We start from the raw sequence: 22,855 nt of genomic DNA, 5'->3' as shown, positions 1-22,855 counted from the left end.
CGGTATATCATTCATGTGGCCAGCCACAACATTTTAACGTGGGCCGGTATATCATTCATGTGGCCAGCCACTTCATTTTAACGTGGGCCGGTATATCATTCATGTGGCCAGCCACAACATTTTAACGTGGGCCGGCATATCATTCATGTGGCCAGCCACAACATTTTAACGTGGGCCGGCATATCATTCATGTTGCCAGCCACAACATTTTAACGTGGGCCGATATATTATTTATGTGGCAGACCAATTTATTTTAATGTGGGCCACTATATAATTTATGTGGCCAGCCACATCATTTTAAAGTCGGCCACTGTATAATTTACATGGCCAGCCACATCATTTTAATGTGGGCCAGAATATAATTTATGTGGCCAGCCACATCATTTTAACGTGGCCGCGATATATCATGTTATGTGGCCAGCCACATCATTTTAATGTGGCCGCTATATATCATGTTATGTGGCCAGCCACATCATTTTAATGTGGCCGCTATATATCATGTTATGTGGCCAGCCACATCATTTTAACGTGGGCCGCTATATATCATGTTATATGGTCTGCCACATCCTGCCAGCACAGCACATCATTTTTATTGGTCCACCACATATTTTTAACTTGGTCTGCCCAATCATTTTATTGTGGACCGTCATATCATTTTATCTTGGCCTGCCACTGTATTTCGGCGTGTCCCATAATTTTAAAGTGGCCTGCCACATAATTGTAACGTGGACCGCCACTTCATTTTATTTGGTGCCCCATGTTAGTTTTGACATCATTTATATGACCCACCACCTAATTTATGTGACCCACCACCTAATTTATGTGACCCACCACCTAATTATGTGACCCACTACATTGTTCATGTGACCCACCACATCATTTACGTGGCCCATCACGTAATTATGTGACCCACTACATTGTTCATGTGACCCACCACTTCTTTTATGTGGCCCACCATGTGTTATTTGACACACCACCTAATTATGTGACCCACTACATTGTTTATGTGCCCCACTAGGTCATTTACGTGGCCCACCCCTTTTTTTATGTGGCCCACCATGTCTTTTATGTGGTCCACCACCTAATTATGTGACCCACTACATTGTTTATGTGGCCCACCACCTAATTATGTGACCCACTACATTGTTTTGTTGGCCCACCACTTCTTTTATGTGGCCCACCACCTAATTATGTGACCCACTACATTGTTTATGTGGCCCACCACTTCTTTTATGTGGCCCACCACCTAATTATGTGACCCACTACATTGTTTTGTTGGCCCACCACTTCTTTTATGTGGCCCACCACCTAATTATGTGACCCACTACATTGTTTTGTTGGCCCACCACTTCTTTTATGTGGCCCACCACCTAATTATGTGACCCACTACATTGTTTATGTGGCCCACCACCTAAATATGTGACCCACTACATTGTTTTGTTGGCCCACCACTTCTTTTATGTGGCCCACCACCTAATTATGTGACCCACTACATTGTTTTGTTGGCCCACCACTTCTTTTATGTGGCCCACCACCTAATTATGTGACCCACTACATTGTTTATGTGGCCCACCACTTCTTTTATGTGGCCCACCACCTAATTATGTGACCCACTACATTGTTTTGTTGGCCCACCACTTCTTTTATGTGGCCCACCACCTAATTATGTGACCCACTACATTGTTTTGTTGGCCCACCACTTCTTTTATGTGGCCCACCACCTAATTATGTGACCCACTACATTGTTTATGTGGCCCACCACTTCTTTTATGTGGCCCACCACCTAATTATGTGACCCACTACATTGTTTATGTGGCCCACCACTTCTTTTATGTGGCCCACCACCTAATTATGTGACCCACTACATTGTTTATGTGGCCCACCACTTCTTTTATGTGGCCCACCACCTAATTATGTGACCCACTACATTGTTTTGTTGGCCCACCACTTCTTTTATGTGGCCCAACACCTAATTATGTGACCCACTACATTGTTTATGTGGCCCACCACTTCTTTTATGTGGCCCACCACCTAATTATGTGACCCACTACATTGTTTATGTGGCCCACCACTTCTTTTATGTGGCCCACCACCTAATTATGTGACCCACTACATTGTTTATGTGGCCCACCACTTCTTTTATGTGGCCCACCACCTAATTATGTGACCCACTACATTGTTTTGTTGGCCCACCACTTCTTTTATGTGGCCCACCACCTAATTATGTGACCCACTACATTGTTTTGTTGGCCCACCACTTCTTTTATGTGGCCCACCACCTAATTATGTGACCCACTACATTGTTTATGTGGCCCACCACTTCTTTTATGTGGCCCACCACCTAATTATGTGACCCACTACATTGTTTTGTTGGCCCACCACTTCTTTTATGTGGCCCACCACCTAATTATGTGACCCACTACATTGTTTTGTTGGCCCACCACTTCTTTTATGTGGCCCACCACCTAATTATGTGACCCACTACATTGTTTATGTGGCCCACCACTTCTTTTATGTGGCCCACCACCTAATTATGTGACCCACTACATTGTTTTGTTGGCCCACCACTTCTTTTATGTGGCCCACCACCTAATTATGTGACCCACTACATTGTTTTGTTGGCCCACCACTTCTTTTATGTGGCCCACCACCTAATTATGTGACCCACTACATTGTTTATGTGGCCCACCACTTCTTTTATGTGGCCCACCACCTAATTATGTGACCCACTACATTGTTTTGTTGGCCCACCACTTCTTTTATGTGGCCCACCACCTAATTATGTGACCCACTACATTGTTTTGTTGGCCCACCACTTCTTTTATGTGGCCCGCCACCTAATTATGTGACCCACTACATTGTTTATGTGGCCCACCACTTCTTTTATGTGGCCCACCACCTAATTATGTGACCCACTACATTGTTTTGTTGGCCCACCACTTCTTTTATGTGGCCCACCACCTAAGTATGTGACCCACTACATTGTTTATGTGGCCCACCACTTCTTTTATGTGGTCCATCATGTCTTTTATAGAGTTACGAAAAAAAAAAAAAAATTCTGGAGTGAGTGGCATGAAATGTTTTCATTGTCTGTAGGAGATCATGTTTGAGAAGCAGTGGCATAAGAGAAGTTTTTCTTCATTTTTCTCAAACTCTGAAAGTAAGCTGTCCTTACCCTTCCCAGCAGGCCCGGCAGAAGTCGTGACCACAGGACATGTCCACAGGGTCCTGGAAGACGGAGATGGAGGACAGGCAGATGCCACACTGCCAACACAGCGGACATTAGGATCATGTGACAGGTGCAACATGGTCACGTGACATTAAGATCACGTGACAGGTGCAACATGGTCACGTGACATTAAGATCACGTGACAGGTGCAACATGGTCACGTGACATTAAGATCACGTGACAGGTGCAACATGGTCACGTGACATTAAGATCACGTGACAGGTGCAACATGGTCACGTGACATTAAGATCACGTGACAGGTGCAACATGGTCACGTGACATTAAGATCATGTGACAGGTGCAACATGGTCACGTGACATTAGGATCATGTGACAGGTGCAACATGGTCACGTGACATTAAGATCACGTGACAGGTGCAACATGGTCACGTGACATTAGGATCATGTGACAGGTGCAACATGGTCACGTGACATTAGGATCACGTGACAGGTGCAACATGGTCACGTGACATTAAGATCATGTGACAGGTGCAACATGGTCACGTGACATTAGGATCATGTGACAGGTGCAACATGGTCACGTGACATTAAGATCACGTGACAGGTGCAACATGGTCACGTGACATTAGGATCATGTGACAGGTGCAACATGGTCACGTGACATTAGGATCACATGACAGGTGCAACATGGTCACGTGACATTAGGATCATGTGACAGGTGCAACATGGTCACGTGACATTAAGATCACGTGACAGGTGCAACATGGTCACGTGACATTAGGATCATGTGACAGGTGCAACATGGTCACGTGACATTAGGATCACGTGACAGGTGCAACATGGTCACGTGACATTAAGATCATGTGACAGGTGCAACATGGTCACGTGACATTAGGATCACGTGACAGGTGCAACATGGTCACGTGACATTAAGATCACGTGACAGGTGCAACATGGTCACGTGACATTAGGATCATGTGACAGGTGCAACATGGTCACGTGACATTAGGATCACGTGACAGGTGCAACATGGTCACGTGACATTAGGATCATGTGACAGGTGCAACATGGTCACGTGACATTAAGATCACGTGACAGGTGCAACATGGTCACGTGACATTAGGATCACGTGACAGGTGCAACATGGTCACGTGACATTAAGATAATGTGACAGGTGCAACATGGTCACGTGACATTAAGATCACGTGACAGGTGCAACATGGTCACGTGACATTAAGATAATGTGACAGGTGCAACATGGTCATGTGACATTAAGATCATGTGACAGGTGCAACATGGTCACGTGACATTAAGATCATGTGACAGGTGCAACATGGTCATGTGACACTAAGATCATGTGACAGGTGCAACATGGTAATGTGACATTAAGATCACATGACAGGTGCAACATGGTCACGTGACATTAGGATCACGTGACAGGTGCAACATGGTCAAGTGACAGGTGCCACATGGTCGCGTGACATTAGGATCACGTGACAGGTGCAACATTGTCATGTGGCATTAGGATCACGTGACAGGTGCAACATGGTCACGTGACATTAGGATCACGTGACAGGTGCAACATGGTCACGTGACATTAGGATCACGTGACAGGTGCAACATGGTCACGTGACATTAGGATCACGTGACAGGTGCAACATGGTCATGTGACATTAGGATCACGTGACAGGTGCAACATGGTCACGTGACATTAGGATCACGTGACAGGTGCAACATGGTCACGTGACATTAGGATCACGTGACAGGTGCAACATGGTCACGTGACATTAAGATCACGTGACAGGTGCAACATGGTCACGTGACATTAGGATCATGTGACAGGTGCAACATGGTCACGTGACATTAGGATCACGTGACAGGTGCAACATGGTCACGTGACATTAGGATCACGTGACAGGTGCAACATGGTCACGTGACATTAGGATCACGTGACAGGTGCAACATGGTCACGTGACATTAAGATCACGTGACAGGTGCAACATGGTCACGTGACATTAAGATAATGTGACAGGTGCAACATGGTCATGTGACATTAAGATCATGTGACAGGTGCAACATGGTCACGTGACATTAAGATCATGTGACAGGTGCAACATGGTCATGTGACACTAAGATCATGTGACAGGTGCAACATGGTAATGTGACATTAAGATCACATGACAGGTGCAACATGGTCACGTGACATTAGGATCACGTGACAGGTGCAACATGGTCAAGTGACAGGTGCCACATGGTCGCGTGACATTAGGATCACGTGACAGGTGCAACATTGTCATGTGGCATTAGGATCACGTGACAGGTGCAACATGGTCACGTGACATTAGGATCACGTGACAGGTGCAACATGGTCATGTGACATTAGGATCACGTGACAGGTGCAACATGGTCATGTGACATTAGGATCACGTGACAGGTGCAACATGGTCACGTGACATTAGGATCACGTGACAGGTGCAACATGGTCATGTGACATTAGGATCACGTGACAGGTGCAACATGGTCATGTGACATTAGGATCACGTGACAGGTGCAACATGGTCACGTGACATTAGGATCACGTGACAGGTGCAACATGGTCACGTGACATTAAGATCACGTGACAGGTGCAACATGGTCACGTGACATTAGGATCATGTGACAGGTGCAACATGGTCACGTGATATTAGGATCACGTGACAGGTGCAACATGGTCACGTGACATTAGGATCACGTGACAGGTGCAACATGGTCACGTGACAGGTGCAACATGGTCACGTGACATTAAGATCACGTGACAGGTGCAACATGGTCACGTGACATTAAGATAATGTGACAGGTGCAACATGGTCATGTGACATTAAGATCATGTGACAGGTGCAACATGGTCACGTGACATTAAGATCATGTGACAGGTGCAACATGGTCATGTGACACTAAGATCATGTGACAGGTGCAACATGGTAATGTGACATTAAGATCACATGACAGGTGCAACATGGTCACGTGACATTAGGATCACGTGACAGGTGCAACATGGTCAAGTGACAGGTGCCACATGGTCGCGTGACATTAGGATCACGTGACAGGTGCAACATTGTCATGTGGCATTAGGATCACGTGACAGGTGCAACATGGTCACGTGACATTAGGATCACGTGACAGGTGCAACATGGTCATGTGACATTAGGATCACGTGACAGGTGCAACATGGTCACGTGACATTAGGATCACGTGACAGGTGCAACATGGTCACGTGACATTAGGATCACGTGACAGGTGCAACATGGTCATGTGACATTAGGATCACGTGACAGGTGCGACATGGTCATGTGACATTTGGATCACGTGACAGGTGCAACATGGTCACGTGACATTAGGATCAGGTGACAGGTGCAACATGGTCACGTGACAGGTGCAACATGGTCACGTGACATTAGGATCAGGTGACAGGTGCAACATGGTCACGTGACATTAGGATCAGGTGACAGGTGCAACATGGTCATGTGACATTAGGATCAGGTGACAGGTGCAACATGGTCACGTGACATTAAGATCACGTGACAGGTGCAACATGGTCACGTGACATTAAGATAATGTGACAGGTGCAACATGGTCACGTGACATTAAGATCACGTGACAGGTGCAACATGGTCACGTGACATTAAGATAATGTGACAGGTGCAACATGGTCATGTGACATTAAGATCATGTGACAGGTGCAACATGGTCACGTGACATTAAGATCATGTGACAGGTGCAACATGGTCATGTGACACTAAGATCATGTGACAGGTGCAACATGGTAATGTGACATTAAGATCACATGACAGGTGCAACATGGTCACGTGACATTAGGATCACGTGACAGGTGCAACATGGTCAAGTGACAGGTGCCACATGGTCGCGTGACATTAGGATCACGTGACAGGTGCAACATTGTCATGTGGCATTAGGATCACGTGACAGGTGCAACATGGTCACGTGACATTAGGATCACGTGACAGGTGCAACATGGTCATGTGACATTAGGATCACGTGACAGGTGCAACATGGTCACGTGACATTAGGATCACGTGACAGGTGCAACATGGTCACGTGACATTAGGATCACGTGACAGGTGCAACATGGTCATGTGACATTAGGATCACGTGACAGGTGCAACATGGTCATGTGACATTTGGATCACGTGACAGGTGCAACATGGTCACGTGACATTAGGATCAGGTGACAGGTGCAACATGGTCACGTGACAGGTGCAACATGGTCACGTGACATTAGGATCAGGTGACAGGTGCAACATGGTCACGTGACATTAGGATCAGGTGACAGGTGCAACATGGTCATGTGACATTAGGATCAGGTGACAGGTGCAACATGGTCACGTGACATTAGGATCAGGTGACAGGTGCAACATGGTCATGTGACATTAGGATCAGGTGACAGGTGCAACATGGTCACGTGACATTAGGATCAGGTGACAGGTGCAACATGGTCACGTGACATTAGGATCAGGTGACAGGTGCAACATGGTCATGTGACATTAGGATCAGGTGACAGGTGCAACATGGTCACGTGACAGCTCTCACCGTGGCCAGGCCCTCCTCCTCCTCCTCCTCCCCCGGCGTCAGGCAGCTGTCGGTGGGCGAGGTGAAGGTGAGGGTGAGCGGCGAGCGGGGGGTCCTGGGGGTGCGGGGCGAGGGCAAGGTGTCCCAGGCGTTGTAGCCGCTGGGGGGCGGGGTGGGCATGGTGACCCCCGAGCGCTGGCAGCAGTCCTCTGCGTCAGACATCCAGGCTTCCAGAAGCTTCTCTCTGTCCCAGTCTGAAAGGAACATTTACATTTCAGCTGTGCAACAACAGGAGGACCTTTACCTAGTCCTGGACCATAGCACAGTTTGTCTAGGCCCGTAACTTAGTAGTTTACCTAGGCCTGGACCATAGCACAGTTTGTCTAGGCCCGTAACTTAGTAGTTTACCTAGGCCTGGACCATAGCACAGTTTACCTAGACCCGGACCGTAGCAGTTTACCTAGGCCTAGACCGTAGCAGTTTATCTAGATCCCCGGACCGTAGCAGTTTACCTAGGCCCAGACCGTAGCACAGTATACCTAGGCCTGGACAATAGCACAGTTTACCTAGGCCTGAGCCGTAGCAGTTTACCTAGGCCTGGACCGTAGCACAGTTTACCTAGGCCCAGACCGTAGCGGTTTACCTAGGCCCGGACCGTAGCACAGTTTACCTAGGCCTGAACAGTAGTAGTTTACCTAGGCCTGGACCGTAGCACAGTTTACCTAGGCTTAGTCCGTAGCAGTTTACCTAGGCCCGGAACGTAGTACAGTTTACCTAGGCCTGAACAGTAGTAGTTTACCTAGGCCTGGACCGTAGCACAGTTTACGTAGGCCCAAACCGAAGCACAGAACACTTAGGACCAGACCAGAGCACAGTTTTCTAGGCTCCAACCATAGCACAGTTTATCTAGACTTGGACCGTAGCAGAGTTGATCTAGGCCCAGACCGTAGCACAGTTGATCTAGGCCTGGACCATAGACAAGTTTAACTAGGCCCAGACCGTAGCACAGTTGATCTAGGCCCAGGCCGTAGCACAGTTGATCTAGGCAAATACAATAGCACAGTTGACTAGGCCTGGACCATAGCACAATGTCTTGGACCGTATGTGGACCTACAAGCTATTGTTTTGATACAATAATAAAACATAATAATAATAATAATAGTATAAGTAAATACTATAAACTTTCTGAATAATAATAATAGTAAAAGTAAATACTATAAACTGTATTAATAATAATAGAAGTAAATATCAATCAATCAATCAATCAATGTTTATTTATATAGCCCCAAATCACAAATGTCTCAAAGGACTGCACAAATCATTACGACTACAACATCCTTGGAAGAACCCACAAAAGGGCAAGGAAAACTCACACCCATATAAATTGTATTAATAATAATAGAAGTAAATACTATAAACTGTATTAATAATAATAGAAGTAAATACTATAAACTGTATTAATAATAATAGAAGTAAATACTATAAACTGTATTAATAATAATAGAAGTAAATACTATAAACAGTATTAATAATAATAGTTGAAGTAAATACGATAAACTACATTATAATAGTAAAAGTAAATACTATAAACTGTATTAATAATAATAATAGTAGCAAACATGGCGCGTGAGTGCCTTTCATCACTGAGTGACTGCCACCTACTGGTCACCGCTGTCCTGATAATTCCTTTAAAAAAGTAATTAATTATACTTACTTGATTCTTTACCAAAAAAGTAATTATATTACTAATGGATGTATTCTTTAAAAAAATAAATTAATTACTAGGAAAGTAATTTCTAAATTACTTAAAAAAAAACCTAAAACAACTTCCAATATCTGGCAGATGCATTTGAGAAACGTTCGACAAAAGAGCGCTGTACCTTTAAAAGGCGGGGCCTGTTGCCTAGTGACCTGTGACATCAACGAGGGTTTCAACAGAGCTATGTTAGTTAGCGTTAGCATTTAGCAGCGGCAGTGTCTGACGCCAGCTCTTTGGAATCTTGTCAGCGGCTCGGATTGACAAAGACATTGAATGTGCTTCCATGTCTTCTGGTCAACAAACGGGGTATTGTTTGGATGGCAAGTTGGATTTGTTGTTGGACATTGTGTTGTGGCCACAGTGCCACTTCCTGTTTGCTATCACTTCCGTTTGCTGCGCTGCTGTGATTAGATGACTGGTAACCATGACAACGCACGCATCCACGCTGGCTGACTTATGGAATAAGGGCCCCGCCTACCTTTACCACGTACCGTGCGCTCGGAGCAAGGCCTCGGCCGTGAAGAGGGGCGCCTGCAGCATGTCGGCCGTCTCCACGATGAGCATGTCCTTCAGCCTGCGGAGGTCCTGGACCTTCAGACCCTCGTACGGCTGCGGGGCGAGAGGAAGCTGGTGAGGACGAGGACTGCCGGGGACGCACTTCCTGTCCGCGCACCTCTTTGTGCTGCAGCAGCTTGACCGGGCCGCGTGTGTCGGCGTGCGGCGCCGGCGAGGCGGAGAAAACCATCTGCGACTCCAGGCTGAGGGCCAGCTCGGTGTGGCGATGGCGCTCGGCGTGGTCGCACGGCGTCAGCTTGTCGTCGTCCTCGATGAAGAGGTCGGCGTGGCTCTGGATGAGCAGCTGCAGGAGAGAAGAAGGTTGGCTGCGCCCGCTGGATGGCGGCGAGGAGGGCGCTCACCTCCACGCAGCTCTTCATGCCGGAAGCGGCGGCGTAGTGCAGGCAGGTGCTGTGGCGGTTGTCGGTGGCGTTGACGTCGGCCTTCTCGTACTGGCCGCCCTCCAGCCGCGCCCCCGTCCAGCTCAGGATCATCTAGTGGGGAGTCCACACACATCAGCCCCGCCTCCCTCTCGCAAGCACGCCTACCTACCTGCAGGCCGTCCGCACGCCGCTGCTCGTCTCTCTGGGGGCGGGCCAGACGCGGGGACAGCGCCCCCTCAGGCAGCAGGAGGATGAGCGGGCCCTGGCACAGCACGTGCAGGCACGTCTCATTCTGCACGTTACGCTTGTTGGGGTTCCCCTCTTTGCTGAACAAGAAGCACCTGTGGCATGACCACCGGCGTGGTGGTGAGGACCAGGATGGAGGTGGAGAAGACCGGAATGGAGGTGGGGAGGACCAAGATGGAGGTGGGGAGGACCAAGATGGAGGTGGAGAGGACCAGGATGGAGGTGGAGAGGACCAGGATGGAGGTGGAGAGGACCAGGATGGAGGTGGAGAGGACCAGGATGGAGGTGGAGAGGACCAGGATGGAGGTGGAGAGGACCAGGATGGAGGTGGAGAAGACCAGGATGGAGGTGGAAAGGACCAGGATGGAGGTGGAGAAGACCAGGATGGAGGTGGAGAGGACCAGGATGGAGGTGGAGAGGACCAGGATGGAGGTGGAGAGGACCAGGATGGAGGTGGAGAGGACCAGGATGGAGGTGGAGAGGACCAGGATGGAGGTGGAGAGGACCAGGATGGAGGTGGAGAGGACCAGGATGGAGGTGAAGAGGACCAGGATGGAGGTGGAGAGGACCAGGATGGAGGTGGATAGGACCAGGATGGAGGTGGAGAGGACCAGGATGGAGGTGGAGAGGACCAGGATGGAGGTGGAGAGGACCAGGATGGAGGTGGAGAGGACCAGGATGGAGGTGGAGAAGACCAGGATGGAGGTGGAGAGGACCAGGATGGAGGTGGAGAGGACCAGGATGGAGGTGAAGAGGACCAGGATGGAGGTGGAGAGGACCAGGATGGAGGTGGAGAGGACCACAATGGAGGTGGAGAGGACCAGGATTGGAGGTGGAGAGGACCAGGATGGAGGTGGAGAGGACCAGGATGGAGGTGGAGAGGACCAGGATTGGAGGTGGAGAGGACCAGGATGGAGGTGGAGAGGACCAGGATGGAGATGGAGAGGACCAGGATGGAGGTGGAGAGGACCAGGATGGAGGTGGAGAGGACCGGGGTGGAGGTGGAGAAGACCAGGATGGAGGTGGAGAAGACCAGGATGGAGGTGGAGAGGACCAGGATGGAGGTGGAGAGGACCAGGATGGAGGTGGAGAGGACCAGGATGGAGATGGAGAGGACCAGGATGGAGGTGGATAGGACCAGGATGGAGGACGAAAAGACCAGGATGGAGGTGGAGAGGACCAGGATGGAGGTGGAGAGGACCAGGATGGAGGTGGAGAGGACCAGGATGGAGGTGGAGAAGACCAGGATGGAGGTGGAGAAGACCAGGATGGAGGGGGAGAGGACCAGGATGGAGGTGGAGAGGACCAGGATGGAGGTGGAGAAGACCAGGATGGAGGGGGAGAGGACCAGGATGGAGGTGGAGAGGACCAGGATGGAGATGGAGAGGACCAGGATGGAGGTGAAGAGGACCAGGATGGAGGTGGAGAGGACCAGGATGGAGGTGAAGAGGACCAGGATGGAGGTGGAGAGGACCAGGATGGAGATGGAGAGGACCAGGATGGAGGTGAAGAGGACCAGGATGGAGGTGAAGAGGACCAGGATGGAGGTGAAGAGGACCAGGATGGAGGTGGAGAGGACCAGGATGGAGGTGGAGAAGACCAGGATGGAGGTGAAGAGGACCAGGATGGAGGTGGAGAAGACCAGGATGGAGGTGAAGAGGACCAGGATGGAGGTGGAGAAGACCAGGATGGAGGTGGAGAAGATCAGGATGGAGGTGGAGAGGACCAGGATGGAGGTGGAGAAGACCAGGATGGAGGTGGAGAAGATCAGGATGGAGGTGGAGAGGACCAGGATGGAGGTGGAGAAGACCAGGATGGAGGTGGAGAAGATCAGGATGGAGGTGGAGAGGAGGATGAAGATAATAATCAGCAGCCAGATGCATCATAATAAATAAAAATGTAACAATTATGGAGAGAAGACGTCCAGCAAGTTATTCTGCTTATCATCCTGGACATAATTCTCTCACACACACACACACACAAACATGCAGAGACATACGCACACACACACACACGCACACATTGACACACACACACACACACACACACACACAGACACACACACACACAAACAGAGACACGCACAGAGACACACACACACACACACACACACACCCAATAAGACTTGTGTAATGCTGACTATTATTACACTTGCAAGTATACTTTCATTTCATTCATCAGGAAATAGTCTTTGCCATGCAATTATGTCTGTTGTAGAGTCCTACAAAGTGTTTGTACTGTAAGTATTCTAGTTAATACACAGCAGCTGTTTGATAGGAACCTGCTTCTTAGTTGTAGTTTTCATTACACAATTGGAGGTGCTGAAATCGGCATGTAAAATCGCTAATGCTAATCAGTAGCACGTCTATGGCATTTCCTATGCAAATTAGCATGGAGCTAGTGCAAGTGGAGACTTACTTTTGGTTGCTTGTTTTGTTGACATGGGAAATAACATGACTTGACAACAGTCCCCTACGCACACGCTTGTTTACCTGCCAAGTGCTTGATAAGATGCCCAGTTTGCAACGCGATCTGACATCACAGTAACAAATATTATCATGGTACTTCTGTACTTGCCAGTAACAAATATTATCATGGTACTTCTGTACTTGCCAGTAACAAATATTATCATGGTACTTCTGTACTTGCCAGTAACAAATATTATCATGGTACTTCTGTACTTGCCAGTAACAAATATTATCATGGTACTTCTGTACTTGCCAGTAACAAATATTATCATGGTACTTCTGTACTTGAAAGTAACAAATATTATCATGGTACTTCTGTACTTGCCAGTAACAAATATTATCATGGTACTTCTGTACTTGCCAGTAACAAATATTATCATGGTACTTCTGTACTTGAAAGTAACAAATATTATCATGGTACTTCTGTACTTGCCAGTAACAAATATTATCATGGTACTTCTGTACTTGAAAGTAACAAATATTATCATGGTACTTCTGTACTTGCCCAGCAGTAGCATCACAAATATCAATGAGTACAGTCCTTTCCTGGTCCCAAATGGGCCAGGTGCTCTCTCACCTGAGCAGCCGCGTCATGGCGTGGCGACAGACGTAATGCAGCGGCGTGTTGTGCTGGTACTGCTCGCCGTAGGAGGCGTTGGGGTCCAGGCCGTCCCTGAACTGGGGGTTGCCCTCGTACAGCTGCCAGGCCAGCGCCTCGTCTCCGCCCACCAGCGCCTTGCGGAACTTGCTGGCCGTGTTCCCCATGGCCGACTGCTGCTCGCTGGCTCGGCCCGAGACTTACAGCCGCATGCTCGCACCTCGCGGTCCTGGAGGTCAGAGAGAGATGGGAGTTTAGACGGATGGTTGGCCGAGGAAGACCAGAAGCAGAGACAATGAGATCAGTGCCAGCATCCGTCAGCTGGAGATCTTATCTCAGCGGACAAAGGAGAAGATGGCAGAGATCGTCCTGCAGAAGACGGCTAATGACAGCAAGATGGATGACAAGCACCACAAGTCCGGAGCATCCACCCGCACGCTTCGACCACAATGTCCTGAGAAGACCTCCGCCAAGGTCCAACTATTCTGAAAAACCCTTTGAAACCTGTCCATGTGTTCCTGCAGGCGACAGTCATGCACCATCTACAGGACATCTGCTGGACTTCAAGGACCACTCAGATTCTGGACTACTAGTCTCCAACTTGGACTTTTCTACTTCAGGTCTTCTTGTCTCCTTCATCCTCTTCATCTTCTCCCCTCTGGAAAACTAAACAATGCTATCGTGCTTGTTGGAGACTGACACCTGTTGGTTGGAGACGGACACCTGTCGGTTAGAGACGGACACCTGTCGGTTGGGGACGGACAGACACCTGTGGGTTAGAGACAGACACCTGTCTGTTGGGGACGGACAGACACCTGTGGGTTAGAGACAGACACCTGTCTGTTGGGGACGGACAGACACCTGTCGGTTAGAGACAGACACCTGTCGGTTGGGGACGGACAGACACCTGTCAGTTGGGGACGGACAGACACCTGTCAGTTGGGGACGGACACCTGTCAGTTGGGGACGGACAGACACCCATCGGTTGCAGATGAACAGACACCTGTCGGTTGGGGACGGACAGACAGCTGTCGGCTGGAGACGGACAGACACCTGTCGGCTGGAGACGGGCAGACACCCATCGGTTGAGGACGGACAGACACCTGTCGGCTGGAGACTGACAGACACCCATCGGTTGGGGACGGACAGACACCTGTTGGTTGGAGACAGACACCTGTTGGTTGGAGACGGACAGACACCCGTCAATTGGGGACGGACAGACATCCGTTGACTGGGGACGGACAGACACCCATCGACTGGGGATGGACAAACACCTGTCGGTTGGGGACGGACAGTCACCTGTCGGCTGGAGACAGACAGACACCCGTCAGTTGGGGACGGACAGACTCCTGTTGGTTGGAGACAGACTCCTGTTGGTTGGAGACAGACACCTGTTGGTTGGAGACGGACAGACACCTGTTGGTTGGAGACAGACACCTGTTGGTTGGAGACAGACAGACACCCGTCAATTAGGGACGGACAGACACCCGTCGATTGGGGACGGACAGACACCCGTGGGCTGGGGATGGACAGAAACCCGTCGGCTAGGGACGGACAGACACCCGTCGGCTAGGGACGGACAGACACCTGTCGATTGGGGACGGACAGACACCTGACGATTGGGGACGGACAGACACCTGTCGGCTGGAGACGGACAGACACCTGTCAGCTGGAGACGGACAGACACCTATCGGTTGGGGACGGACACCTGTCAGTTGGACATACTGGTTGCTTGGAGATACTGGTCAAGGACAGACACCTGTCGATTGGGGACACCTGTCAATTATAGATACTGGTTGGTTGAAGATACTAGTTGGTGATGGACACCTGTTGGTTGGTGACAATGTCGGATGGTGACGTACACCTGTCGAATAGAGGTACTGGTTGGTTGGAGATACTGGTCAGGGATGGACACCTGTTGGTTGGAGACGGACACCTGTCGTCGGGGGAAAATGTTGGTTGGGGATAGACACCTGTCTATCTGAGACACCTGTTGATTGGAGATACTGGTTGGAGATACTGGTCGGGGACGGACACCTGTCGGTTGGCGATGGACACCGGTCGGTTGGGGACGGACACCTGTCGGTTGGAGACGGACACGTGTCGGTTTGAGATGGACACCTGTCGGTTGGGGACGGACACATGTCGGTTGGGGACGGATGCCTGTCGGTTGGGGACAATGTTGGTTGGGGATGGACACCTGTCGGTTGGCGACAGGCGTGACAGACACCTGTCGTTTGGCAACAGACACCTGTCGTTTGGGGACAATGTCGGTTGGGGACGGACCCCTGTTGGTTGGAGACAGGTGTGACAGACACCTGTCGGTTGGCAACAGACACCTGTCGTTTGGGGACGGACCCCTGTTGGTTGGAGACGGACACCTGTCGGTTGGGGACAATGTTGGTGGGGACGGACACCTGCCGATTATAGATACTGGTTGGTTAGGGATACTGGTTGGGGACAGACACCTGTCGGTTGGAGACAATGTTAGTTGGGGACGGACACCTGTCTATTTGGGACACCTGTTGGTTGGCGATACTGGTTGGGCACGAACACCTGTTGGTTGGGGACACGCGTTGGTGATATTTGTTAAAGACACTTGCTGCAGACACTGAAGATATATATATATATATATATATATCATGTTGGTGACAAAGCAGCAGATGTGCTATTAAGAAGAAAAGCCGTCCTGTATCTTGTCACATATTCTACTTAATGACTATCTTTTATTTGTCTTCTGCTTCATTTCCTACCATCTTACCCACCTCTCTCTCTCACACACACACACACACACACACACACACACACACACACACACACACACACACACACACACACACACACACACACACACACACACACAGAGTGTATGATTAAGTGTGGAGAGAGCATGTGTGGTCCTCACAAAGACTTCCTTGCGGGTGTTGAGTCAGAAGGACTGTTATGATAATAATGATGTTATTGATAGTTTCAACAGTGAGACTAGTTTGTTGAAGTCCTGATGCTGACCTGACTTGTTATGAGGCAGCTACAGTGTGGAGGGGATTGTAATATTTCATAAACAACATATTACATTATCGTCAGACGAGAAGACCACGGATGTGGAACATCCATCCATCCATTTTCTACATACATTTAATTACATTGCTTTGATTCATCACTGAATGAGTGACTAATAAAAATGGATGAAATCCAGACGGCTTTCAATACATGGATTAGTTTCCCATTAGTTTGCAAGAAAACAATGTTTTTATTTATAGTAATGCACTTGTGTTTTTAATGTAATTTCATGTTGATGATGTGTGTTTATTTTCCCGACAAGACACATTGGGGACAAAGCAGGGGTGTCCAAAGTGTGTCCATAAAAAAAAAAACAGTAAATACTTTGGAACAAAAGAGGCAGTGTTTTGGGACAAGGCTGAAAAGCATATACTACAACTACTACTGACACCACCCTCTAGGTCAGGGTCTGCAACCTGCGGCCCCCGAGTCTCTTTAGCACCATCCTGGTGCTTTTTCAAAAATGTATGGAAAAATGGAAAAAAAATATAAAAACTATATTTTTGTTTTGATATGGTTTCTCTAGGAGGACAAACATGACACAAATCTCCCTAATTGCTATAAAGCACATTGTTTATATTAAACATGCTTCATTGATTCGAGTATTTGGCGAGCGCCGTTTTGTCCTACTGATTTTGGCGGTCTTTGAACTCACCGTAGTTTTTCCATGTACAACTTTCTCCGACCTTCTAGGACGTGATTCACGCCACTTCTTTTTCTGTCTCATTTTTTCAACCAAACTTTTAATGTTATGCATGAAAGCACAAAGGTGAGTTTTGTTGATGTTATCGACTTATGTGGAGTGTGTTAATCAGACCTATTTGGTCACGGGATGACTGCAAGCTAATCGATGCTAACATGCTATTTAGGCTAGCTGTATGTACATATTACATCATTTGTAGCTATATTTGAGATAATTTAACATCCTTTACTTTTGTCTTCTTTGTGTATAATTTAGTTTTGCATGTCTCATGACACATTATCTGTATGTAATATTGGGTGCATTTGAGATAGTACTTTGTGTGCCATGTTGTTCCAGACCACAGCAAACATGCCCTAGCTTGCCAAAGATTGTAATAAATCTATTAAACGATTCCTTTTACTTGGACACACACACTTATACTTTTGGCCATTCTGAGCCAGTCATTTCCAGGACTTATCTCACCTTCTGAGTAGCCTATGATTTACTAATGGTTTCTAATGTTGTAAAAATGTATAGAATAAATATATAAAATGTCAACATTTCTGTCAACGAAGACTTGCCTCAGTCATTCTGATAGTAGGTTATATAATAGACACTGACGTCATGTGTTGCCTTCACTATAAGACTTACAGTATTTACTGCTTTTCATTTTGTGCGGCTCCCCACAGATTTGTTTTTTGTATCTTTGGTCCAATGTGGCTCTTTCAGCGTTTTGGGTTGCCGACCCCTGCTTTAGGTAGATGTCTGTTTTAGTATTCAGTTTTTACAAAATACAATATCAAAATGGACCCAGCATGCTTTGATTATGTAAAATAACGTTTGAATACCACTGAGCTATAAAGTGCACTTAGTTCATCCAGCAAATCTACTGATTACTGGATTACTAAAACAATCGATAACTGTCGTTGTGGCTTGTGCAGCCCATTGAGACAATTGTGATATAAGGCTATATAAATAAAGACTGAGTAATTGATTGAACTGCAGCACCAGTTCATATCACTTGTAGGTGAGTAAAGTAACAATGTAATGATAAAGTGGGTCAAACTAACAGTTAGTATTACCGTTTTAAACTCAAATCCTCATTAAAATTGTGATTGATAAAGACAAAGACTATTGACGAGGCTCATTTACTAGAGAAACAAGCTAGTGCTAGCTAGCTTACATGAAAATAAGAGACCTTAAGAAGCAACATACCCCGATTTAAACTTCTATAGACACATTACTTATCAGCACCACCCACAATAATAATTATATCTGTGATCATTTTTGGTCACCATAAATCTGATATGAAATTTTCATATCAAGGGATGTGAGTAGAGATGTCCAATAATGTTCACAATCTGTTGTGTTTATGTTGTGTTACGGTGCGGATGTTCTCCCGAAATGTGTTTGTCATTCTTGTTTGGTGTGGGTCCACAGTGTGGCGCATATTTGTAACAGTGTTAAAGTTGTTTATATCACAACCCTCAGTGTGACCTGCATGGCTGTTGACCAAGTATGCATTGCATTCAGTTGTGCGTGAGAGAGGCTTTAGATATTATGTGATTGGGCCGGCATGTACAGGCAGTGCCTTTAAGTTTCATTGGCGCTCCGTACTTGTCCCTACGGTCGTGTAGACAGCCGCGTTTTAAAAAGTCATACATTTTACTTTTCGAAACCGATACCAATGATTTCCGATATTACATTTTAAAGCAAATATCGGCAGTCCGATATTAACAGGGGGGGGGATTTAACATTTCAAGCATTCAACAAATGTTGTTTACATCACATACTTATTGATATCTCATTATACAAACGCGGAAATAATATTTTGACGGTTCAAAAACTGACTTTTTTTTGCAGTTTTGTGAGAATGTGACATGCTTGTATGTTGTTACTGGTTGTACCAAATAATGAAATGAAATACAGATTAATATTAATAAAGCATTGAACAATGTTTAGTCTCAAATGCTATTTTGAGGGTCAGCTTTAGGGTTATCAACAACAAGCTCAGGAGTGAAATAAAGTCAGGAACATGTTTTTTATGAATGAAGTGTCGGGCAGCCGAGGCAACTCTTCTTCATTTATTGTGGGAATGTCAGAGAATTAAAGAGTTGTGGTGGAAAACAACAAAAGAAGCACGGAAGGGATCTCCATCCATTTAGTCATTGAAAGTGTTACTAATATTGATACTGTTGATAATATTTAGTTTTGTTTCACTACTTTTAAATTGTTTTGTGTCCTCTTAATTACTCTCTTGATTGCTGTTCTCAATGTTGCTGGGTTTTGGATTTGGATTAAATTATTATGGTATTGTTGTGTTGAATTGATTAATGAAAAATAAATAAATCGATACAGATAAATTACAAAAAAAAAAAGAAGAAAATCAACTAGTGTTTAGTTAAAAAACATCGTTCAGCCTTTCCAATAATCTATCCATCCATATTTTCTACCGCTTATTCTTTTTGGGGTCGCTGGTGCCTATCTCATCTACAATCGGGCGGAAGGCGGGGTACACCCTGGACAAGTCGCCACCTCATTGCAGGGCCAACACAGATAGACAGACAACATTCACACACTAGGGACCATTTAGTGTTGCCAATCAACCTATCCCCAGGTGCATGTCTTTGGAGGTGGGAGGGGCCTATCCCCAGGTGCATGTCTTTGGAGGTGGGAGGGGCCTATCCCCAGGTGCATGTCTTTGGAGGTGGGAGGGGCCTATCCCCAGGTGCATGTCTTTGGAGGTGGGAGGGGCCTATCCCCAGGTGCATGTCTTTGAAGGTGGGAGGGGCCTATCCCCAGGTGCATGTCTTTGAAGGTGGGAGGGGCCTATCCCCAGGTGCATGTCTTTGGAGGTGGGAGGGGCCTAACCCCAGGTGCATGTCTTTGGAGGTGGGAGGGGCCTAACCCCAGGTGCATGTCTTTGGAGGTGGGAGGGGCCTATCCCCAGGCGCATGTCTTTGGAGGTGGGAGGGGCCTATCCCCAGGTCCATGTCTTTGGAGATGGGAGGGGCCTATCCCCAGGTGCATGTCTTTAGAGATGGGAAGGGCCTATCCCCAGGTCTGTCTTTTGAGATGGGAGGGGCCTATCCCCAGGTCTGTCTTTTGAGATGGGAGGGGCCTATCCCCAGGTGCATGTCTTTGGAGGTGGGAGGGGCCTATCCCCAGGCGCATGTCTTTGGAGGTGGGAGGGGCCTATCCCCAGGCGCATGTCTTTGGAGGTGGGAGGGGCCTATCCCCAGGCGCATGTCTTTGGAGGTGGGAGGGGCCTATCCCCAGGCGCATGTCTTTGGAGGTGGGAGGGGCCTATCCCCAGGCGCATGTCTTTGGAGGTGGGAGGGAGCCGGAGTAGAACCCACGCAGTCACGGTGAGAACATGCAAACTCCACACAGAAAGATCCCGAGCCTGGGATTGAACCCCAGACTACTCAGGACCTTCGTATTGTGAGGCAGAGGCACTAACCCCTCTTACACCGTGAAGCCCCTTTCCCAATAATTAAAAATAAATAAATAAATTAATTAATTAATTAATTTAAAAGAAGAAAATCAACTAATGTTTAGTTGAAAAAAACATGGTTCATCCTTTCCAAGTCCAGGCAGGCTAAAAAAGAACTTGCCAACAAAAAGGCTAAAAAGTATGAATGAGTAAACATTTGTTGATCACCCCCTGTAACAGACAACACCTGGCACAGGTAAACATGACGGATGCTAACAGGGAGCTAGCTGCTCCATAAGTGGGTCACACCTGGCGACGGTTCCTCGGGGACATCCGCGTGCAAGTGGAGCACTCGGCCCCCCGACCATGGTGCACTGGTGTCGGCGTGGTGTCTTCCAGGCGGCCCCGGCACACTCCCCTCGCCTTTCTTCTACAACACAACCGCCGGGTCAACGCAACAAGCCCGCGCCGTTACCCAGAAAGAAGGGTGGATGCCCGCCTCTAGATGGGCGGTGCTCCGGGCTGGGGGTAACTAGCTGGGTGTGCTACCTCCGGAAAGAAGGGTGGGTGCCCGCGTCTAGATGGGCGGTGCTCCGGGCTGGGGGGAGCTAGCTGGGTGTGCTACATCCGGAAAGACGGGTGGGTGCCCGCCTCTAGATGGGCGGTGCTCCGGGCTGGGGGGGAGCTAGCTGGGTGTGCTACCTCCGGAAAGAAGGGTGGGTGCCCGCGTCTAAATGGGCGGTGCTCTGGGGGAGCTAGCTGGGTGTGCTACCTCCGGAAGCTAGCGGGGTGTGCTACCTCCACTCAACCCGAGCATCGACGTCAAATCTCGGCCGCTTTCTACTCACCCTGCCGCCGCCTTCACTCGCTCGCCAGGCGGCCGTCCCGTCGTCGCTGGACCATAACCGCTACCGAGCACCTGGCGGTCATTCGCTCCTCCACTCCACCATCCTCTCATCCGCCGGGGAGCCAGCCGGCAGGGCGGGGGCAGGATGAGGGCGCCGCCGCTGAGGAGACGCCGTGAGACGGGGAGAGAGAGCGCTGGCCCCGCTGTGGACTCAGTCACTGTGTGGAGGGCAGGCCGCCTCGTGCGCATGCGCGGCGCCACAGCCTGCTCGCACCTGATTGGTCGCCTGACTCTTGCATATGGCCGCCAGATCAACAAGTGTCTCCATCAGGAATATTTCTAAAGCTGTCTCACAACTCTTCTTCATCATTACTCCACTTGTCCAGGGTCTAAACATCACCTTTTGCACTATATTAACTTATATTATTATATGTTTTTTTATGTCATTGCCTAAAATAAAGACATGCACCTGGGGATAGGCCCCTCCCACCTCCAAAGACATGCACCTGTTCATACATGTTGCGGTCTTCTCTGGTCATTTATGTTGTTATCCTACACAAAACTTCTCTGGTCATTTATGTTGTTATCCTCCACAAAGCGGCAAAGGAGCAATGCCGTAAGTTGTCTTTAATAAGTTAACAACATGTCAGACACGTTAAAAAAGTGTAATAGTGCTGATATATTGAATATAATTGTCGAATTGGATACAATGTGTTGAAGTCATTCAGGCAGACGGGAGTCTCCCTCTGCTGGACATTTGGGGACATTACAGTTACATTTTATATGTCATTGTAGTTTTAAATCAATGTTCAAGTAAATTATTTTTTTATTTATTGTAAAGAATAATAAATCAATTTTAATTTGATTCTTCATTTTAGCTTCTGTTTTTTCGACGAAGAACATTTGTGAAATATTTCATCAAACTTATGATTCAAATTTAAAAAACATTCTGGAGTGCAAATTGAAGATGAACTATGTTTCAAAATTTAATTTTCATTTTTTTTGTGTTTTCTCCTCTTTTAAATTGTTCAATTAAGTGTTTTTTTTCCCATTTATTCTCAACAAA

At 47.8% G+C, this 22,855-nt stretch overlaps 1 protein-coding gene across 3 annotated transcripts in view; it reads right to left on the bottom strand.

Annotated features, from left to right (window-relative positions):
• The window catches only part of LOC133550704 (ankyrin repeat and IBR domain-containing protein 1-like), a 42,249-nt gene extending 20,216 nt beyond the window's left edge, over positions 1-22,033 (bottom strand). For 2 of the 3 annotated variants that reach the window (XM_061896699.1, XM_061896702.1), the window contains exons 1-8: positions 21,791-22,033; positions 13,744-13,993; positions 10,622-10,793; positions 10,432-10,563; positions 10,188-10,373; positions 10,006-10,123; positions 7,777-8,009; positions 3,176-3,264 (exon numbers count right to left, since the gene is read on the bottom strand). In XM_061896699.1, coding sequence (XP_061752683.1) covers positions 3,176-3,264; positions 7,777-8,009; positions 10,006-10,123; positions 10,188-10,373; positions 10,432-10,563; positions 10,622-10,793; positions 13,744-13,931 — 1,118 coding nt within the window. In that variant the 5' untranslated portion in view covers positions 13,932-13,993; positions 21,791-22,033. Of the gene's footprint in view, positions 1-3,175; positions 3,265-7,776; positions 8,010-10,005; positions 10,124-10,187; positions 10,374-10,431; positions 10,564-10,621; positions 10,794-13,743; positions 13,994-21,251; positions 21,465-21,790 lie in introns of those variants that run through there. The other variant, XM_061896701.1, reaches the window with a different exon arrangement.
• Between the last annotated feature and the right edge of the window lie 822 nt (positions 22,034-22,855).

Source organism: Nerophis ophidion, linkage group LG04, assembly GCF_033978795.1.
Source record: "Nerophis ophidion isolate RoL-2023_Sa linkage group LG04, RoL_Noph_v1.0, whole genome shotgun sequence".
Taxonomy (NCBI): Eukaryota; Metazoa; Chordata; class Actinopteri; order Syngnathiformes; family Syngnathidae; genus Nerophis; species Nerophis ophidion.
Note: the sequence above shows the minus strand (reverse complement) of the source record. Positions and strands in the feature narration are given on the sequence as shown.